This window comes from Bidens hawaiensis, unplaced genomic scaffold, assembly GCF_021521415.1.
Source record: "Bidens hawaiensis isolate Kalapana, Puna unplaced genomic scaffold, B.hawaiensis_p1.1 tig00007915_1, whole genome shotgun sequence".
NCBI classification, from domain to species: Eukaryota; Viridiplantae; Streptophyta; class Magnoliopsida; order Asterales; family Asteraceae; genus Bidens; species Bidens hawaiensis.
The window spans coordinates 364866-371906 of record NW_027491551.1 but is presented as its reverse complement, the minus strand read 5'-3'; the positions used below and the strand labels follow the sequence as shown (position 1 = coordinate 371906).

Sequence of the window (7041 nt, the reverse complement as noted above, 5' to 3'; positions counted from 1 at the left end):
ACCTCTAGTTTAGTAACTGAAACTGTAGGGGAATCATTTTGGTGATTATGTTCCAAGACAAGACTTGGTATCTTGTTTAGTGTGAAAGAGGCAAATACAAGTTTGTTTTGTTTAGCATTTTGGGTGATTAATGGGTGAATATTGGCATGGGCAGAAATAGAGGGTTTGAGAATTTGTTGACTTTTAAATGGATGTTGCTTTCTTATAGTTTAACCTCTAATTAAAACACAAGTAAAACAGAAACTCACGTAGGTTATGATTTTGCATTTTCTGGAAAAGAATATTTATGCCTTATGGAATCATAAGTCTGATTAAATTAAATGTTGCAGGAAAGAAAAATTAAATCCGAGATAAACCCAAATTGTAGTTAGAAATTAGAAAATTTTTAACTTTTTTTTAATTATTACACTTTCTAGTCCTTATCTTGAAAAAGAAGAGATGGCATCCACCACGAATCTCTGCACACTAGCTGATATCCACACCAGTCACTAGCACACATCAAAATTCAATATGAGTTGTTTCATGGACCTAATTTTGGTCGGGTTAAAACATTTTCACAAGCTTTTGAAATATTCTATCGTGGTTAGTTAGTATACGATTAGTATGTTTTATCTTTGTCATTCGTACTATAAGATTGTATAATATTACATAATAGTGTTGTACGATAATAGTTCAACATGTGAGATAAAAATAAAACATGACACGTGCTTGTGCTTTACGTAAATCTTAGCTTTTATTGGACCTATAAATTTAAATCTTAATTGTTAATAAAGAATGTATTTAAACAAAGGTGATATCATGTCATCTTAGTCAAATCTCACGTCGTTCATGAATAGGAACGCACAACATAAAATACCACCAAGGCATTATCTATACATGTGAGGAGAACTTTATAATTAAACATGATTAAGGGAATAATTTAAGGCACATGATTTCATATGAAGTTTCCTCTCAGGTAACGGGAAAAAATATGTGAGCTCCTAACTAGCAAAATAGATAATATTGGCTGACATTGGGGGCCAACTGTTATCACCCGTATTAGATTCACTCAATCATTCATGTTCTTCTTAAGACAATAAGGAAAACATAAATCAAGGACGATGAGTTTTAAACTTTAAGCAAATCCCAAATTGTTTCATTCAGTAGAGGTATATTTGGTTATAAGAAAGACTGAACTTCAAATAACATCAATGCATATTTGGCATATTAAAGTGTAAGTGAAAGAAAGACACATATTTAAATGATAGCATTTTATAATAAGTAACCTTTAAGACAGTTTTCACTTGGAAAACTTAAATAACTAGAAACAAATTGAAACGTTTTCTAAACAACTATATTTTTCTACTAAAATCTTTTCACTTAATTTTCAGAGGGGGTCCAGATTTTTCTAAGTGTAAAATTAAATATACTATATTAGTTATGAGTGTTGGATATAATAATGTTTGGAAGATTGTTCACTTAACCTCACATATTAAGCCCACATCATTTCAACTGGAAAGTGCATGATTTGGTTTTCTTATAGAGCAAAAGGTTTAATAAATAACAACCATTAATAAATAATCATCCCAATATTCCCAGGGACAATTTCGTCCCCTCATCACATATCATCCTGAACCATGCTAAACTCCAGCAGCCAGCCATGTCACCAAAGTTATCAATCCACGTGTCACACCCTAATAAGCCAAACCATACTAGCCTTAAAAATTATATCTTTTCTTACCTCAAATTATAACTATAAATCTTGTTAGCCCAAACACAATTGAGTGGTGTTCAAACCAAAGTCAGAGAAAGGGAGCTCAAGAGCCTCTTTCCTTTTATTATTATTATTATTTTTATTTTTTTTTTGTATAATTTCTATTTTTCAAGAAAATAAAAAATGGCCTCAGCATATCTCTTCCGGTCGTCACCAGCCATTCTCGATAAGTCTGACTGGGTCAAGGGTCAAGCCCTTCGTCAACCGTCGGTCTCCGTGGTGCGGTTCAGCCCGAACGCACCCTCCGCCCTAACCGTCCGTGCATCTTATGCCGATGAGCTCGTTAAAACCGCGGTAACTTTTACATTATTGTTAGTGTTACTTGTATAGCAAAGCTAAGTCGTTTAAAAATAACATTCTAGAGTCATAACATTATTATTGATGGGCTCAACTAATAAGTTCATAACTTATTTTGTAAATTTAGAAAACTATTGCGTCACCGGGCCGAGGAATCCTAGCCATGGACGAGTCAAACGCCACTTGTGGAAAGAGGTTAGCTTCTATTTGTCTTGAAAACACCGAGGCTAACCGCCAGGCTTACCGAACCCTGCTCGTGACCCCACCGGGCCTCGGCAACTACATCTCGGGTGCTATCTTGTTTGAGGAAACCTTGTACCAATCGACTGTTGATGGCAAAAAGATTGTAGATATCCTTGTTGAGCAGGGGATCGTACCCGGTATCAAGGTTGACAAGGTATTATGATACGATATGATATAATATTCTTCACTGTGTGTATCGTGTCTAGCATTAGGGTGTGAGTGACCGGCACAACACGAAAACATCTATTCTTAGAGTTTTTTATTTAAAGGATTGGAAAAGAAAATATAAGAAAATTTTTCTTTTTTCATTAAAAGAAAAGAGGAGAATGGAATGAAAAGTTAAGCCTTTTCATTAAAAGAAAAGAAGAGAATGGAATGAAAAGTTAAGCCTTTTTTCCTTCAAAACTTTCCTGCAAAATATGGCCGGATTGTGAAGGAAGGCTTATATCCCATTACCATATTACCAATTTACCCTATTTTAATTTTCTTTTCCATGTTGTTATGAGGATATAATTGTAAAGTTACAATTTTTTTTTATATCTTTTCCTTCCAATGTAACTCAAGAATGTAATAAACACTTTCTTTTCTTATATTTTCTTTTCCAATCCTTTAAATAAACCCAACTGGTTCTCGGGTAGATCCATTTATTTTATCTTTTTAAAATGTGTTTATTGGATAATTTAAACTATTTGGGTGTTTTTAGGCCAAATTTTAAAGTTTAAAATCTTAATTGACGCATTTTAACATAACTGCTTTAAAAAAATAAAAATAATACGTAAATTTAAAATTCAAAATTATTAATATGCAAAAATAACATCATCATCACCAATAACAAAACTATAGTAGGGTCTAAGGAGGGTAAGATGTAGACAACCTTACCTCTACCTTATAGGAATAGAGAAGCTGCTTCCGGTGAGACCTCTGGCTCGATAGTAGTTTTGCATCAAGCCTTGGACATAAGGCGCATAACACTCAACCACCTGGACACCGTCAATTGGTGCATGTATCCTTGACTTTCAGCTATCAACGCCACCACATGATGCCTGATTAACCTTCCGCCACTTTTAACGTTATTTTCACGAGATTAGTAAAATAACGTCAAAACTAGTGCAATTTCACTTTTGCCCACCCGAGGGTTCACACATATATAAATAATAAAATTCTTTTTCGGGTTAAACGAGTTATGTGTGTGACACGATTTATGGGTTTGTGTAAAAATTAAGTGTTCGTGTCGTGTTCAGCCTGCCAACTCACGAACACGACCTATTTAGAAACCCTTGTATAGTATAGTATGGGAGTTCACTAGATGTTGACTCTAACTTTGAATTTGACTTTTGACAGGGTCTAGTTCCATTGGCCGGCTCGAATGATGAGTCATGGTGCCAAGGGCTTGACGGGCTCGCTTCACGCTCGGCAGCTTACTACCAACAGGGTGCACGTTTTGCCAAGTGGTTAGTACAAGTCAGTCTATTGCCTTTGACTCTAGTCAATACATAAAACTTTAACCTCACTTTGTTAACCTTACAGGCGTACCGTTGTGAGCATTCCAAACGGGCCATCGGCCCTTGCGGTCAAGGAAGCAGCATGGGGTCTGGCCCGTTACGCTGCAATCTCTCAGGTAAAGACTAAAAGGACTTATTAATGGTCAAACAGTTGACTTTTGGTTATGTGTGTTTGTAAGTTTTAAGGTTTGGTTTTTTAGGACAACGGGTTGGTCCCGATTGTGGAGCCCGAGATTTTGTTGGACGGTGAACATGGAATCGATAGGACGTTTGAGGTTGCAAAGAAAGTGTGGGCTGAGGTGTTCTTTTACTTAGCTGAGAACAATGTGTTGTTTGAAGGAATCTTGTTGAAACCAAGCATGGTTACACCCGGAGCCGATTCCAAGGACAAAGCTACACCTCAGCAAGTCGCGGATTACACCCTCAAGCTTCTCAAACAAAGAATCCCGCCTGCGGTTCCTGGTATCATGGTAAGTTCTCGTGTCCATAGTGTGCATTTGTGTGGGATGGTGACAAATCTGAACGTGATTGGAAACCTGAAACATTGGGGACGGGTGTTTTGAGTGTGTGACTGGGTATGGGATTTGTTTTTGAATTGTTTTTATGGTTTGAGATTGGTATGGGATTCGTTAATCTAGATATATGATATGAGGTAGAGATTTGATACAAGACATGAAATTATTACGAGAATAAAAAAAAAACTTAAATAGTTTAAGTTTATTTTATCAGCGATTGGTATTTTTTAAAACTGTTCTATTATACAAATGTCTACAACATTGTGTTAAATTAATTTCTTCATATGTAGGTGTTACTCTACACATGATTTGTACATGTTTAGGCTATATAAACAAAAGAAACTTACTCTTGGTAAAAATGAATTATTTAACTTGTTATTCTTGTTCACAAAAGAAAATTCTTTAGCCTAGAACCTTCCCCTATGATTTAATCTTTAAAAATATAATAACAGTTAGAAGGCGTAGTTAATTGTATAATATTTCATGTCGGCTTCTGAGATAATAAGTTTAAGATGTATTACCAAAACCCGCTATGTGCGCATTTTTGTACATGGGGTTCAATGGTGTTATGCATGAATGGGTTATAGAGTAAAAGTTAATAATATATAGATGAATTGCAGTTTTTGTCTGGTGGGCAATCTGAGGTGGAAGCTACACTCAACTTGAATGCAATGAACCAAAGCCCGAACCCATGGCACGTGTCGTTCTCATACGCGCGGGCCCTACAAAACACTTGCCTGAAGACATGGGGAGGAAGGCCCGAGAACGTGAAGGCAGCTCAGGACGCTCTGCTCCAAAGAGCCAGTGCCAACTCCCTAGCTCAGCTCGGGAAATACACAGGCGAGGGTGAGTCCGAGGAGGCCAAAAAGGGAATGTTTGTTAAGGGCTATGTCTACTAAGCCGGTTTGAACACGCGAGTGTTGAGCTTAGAACATGAAAAAAAAGAAGGTTTATTATTTGGAAGTTATAAAATTTGTATGAACAGCATGGAGACTGCTTCTTTTGTTCATAGCATGTACTTGTAGCAATTATATAAGTATTTGATGTGGAGTGATGGATTATGTAATTTTAGTATTTTTCAGGAGATATTCATAAGATGATTTTCAAGTTATGTTACCGTTGGCTTTTTTATTCTAAATAACGGTTAAGGTGTAATATAAAATAACAATCCATAGTCTGCTTTATTGTTACAAGTCACGTGCTCTCTTGCTTAAAGCAATTTCGCTCCGCTGTTAAATCAAACGATATGGACAAGTTGCTTCCCAACATACAGTGAAGCAACGTAAATATGATCCCCTAGTGAAGAAACACTAAGTGACCCCGAGTAGATTATGGATAATCTGAGGGTTAAGTAATGTTTCTCACGAGGGTTAGGTCCGGCAGAGATGATTATTCTGATGACCTGCAAAACAGACACCGTGAGCTCGTCACTGAGAAGGGGGGGTTCCTCCTTGTGACCACCCTCCGGCGTGAGAATCAGACTAGATTGCTCTGAATATAAGTGTATATAAAGAGAGATTGCTAGAGAAGATAAGATACAAGATAATGATACCGTTCCAAGGTGTTGGAGTATTTATAGCCGAAGTTAGGTTTCCAAGCAGGTACAGCCAGCTGTATAATATTCCTTTTCCACCAATTGTGGGCTACGCACGTGCCATGCTGGTAGTTGGTGGGTAGGCAGCGGCTGATAGTGACATGGTCGGCTGTGTACTGTTCCTTTTCCACCAACTGCAGGCTATGTACGCGCCACTCAAGGGTTGGTGAGTAGGCAGCGGCTGATAGTGACATTTTGTACTAGAGCGTGCTCCTCGTACTGTTGTCGGGGAGCTGTCACCCTGTGATTGGTTCATGGGCCGCTCTGGTCAGATCTTGTCTATTTTGTCCATACCTTTGCAGGTATAGTACAAAAGACCTCCAGAAGCGTACGGACTGGCTCATTTGGGCGGGAGTGTTCCCGCCTTGCTCATTCCTTCAGGTGACATTACTGAATTATTGAGTTAGTGCCTTATGCGTGTAGCCTTGCTGTTAGTGCGGATAGCCTTCCCTGATGGCTTGTACCCGCAGCTGCGGGAACAGGCGGGGTAGTTCACCATTGGGAGGCTTTTCCTGCGGGAACAGCTGGCGTACTGCGCGTAAGGTCTTCATCTCTGAGCATGGTTGGTCCTGCGGAACCAGTTGGTCCTTGCGCAGACGTCCCTCTTCAAGGTGAGTCTTGCGGGTCCAACTGGGCTCTGCTGGGACCTACCTCTTCAAGTCCCCCCAGTCCAATGTTCTTCTCATGAATTGTTAATAAGTGAGGTGAACTTTTGGACTTAAGCAAGGGGTTTTGAAAAGGGTTTTTAGTTTTAAGGTTTTCCGTGGGGATTCTTCCCGCGGTTTTCCTAATGTCACTCGCAGAAATTCCCGACTTTTCTGCCTGATCTTTGGTTGTGATGCGGGTAGGTGTTTAACCCCTTCGCACATCGGGAGCGTTGAGTTTCACTTGCATAGATTCTTCACGAGATTTTGGTAGTTTCGGACATAGTGATCAGTTATGTTAAACCACCAATTCCGCCTTGAAGTTTCAAACAAGGTAGTTCTCAACGTTCCCGCTATGCGGAGGTGCTATTTCTCTTTCCGCAAGCACGGTCCAGAAGATCCTTCTTGGTTTCAATTCCCTGCAAGTGCTAAGTATGTGAAGGGTTTCGCCTTGACACTGTACCCGCACTCGTCTTATAGTTTCTTTACTTCC

General features: G+C 38.6%; 1 protein-coding gene across 2 annotated transcripts; it reads left to right on the top strand.

Moving 5' to 3' along the window:
* Positions 1-1808: 1808 nt before the first annotated feature.
* On the top strand, positions 1809-5426 carry LOC143636415 (fructose-bisphosphate aldolase 1, chloroplastic-like). 2 transcript variants are annotated; one of them, XM_077104011.1, is made up of 7 exons: positions 1809-2047; positions 2178-2447; positions 3635-3744; positions 3821-3911; positions 3996-4265; positions 4931-5001; positions 5037-5426. In XM_077104011.1, the coding sequence occupies exons 1-7, from the start codon at positions 1877-1879 to the stop codon at positions 5158-5160; spliced, it is 1107 nt and encodes a 368-aa protein (XP_076960126.1). In that variant the 5' UTR covers positions 1809-1876; the 3' UTR covers positions 5161-5426. The 2 variants fall into 2 exon arrangements, with proteins under 2 accessions (XP_076960126.1, XP_076960125.1); XM_077104010.1 differs by having other exon boundaries at positions 1810-2047; positions 4931-5426.
* Positions 5427-7041: the final 1615 nt, after the last annotated feature.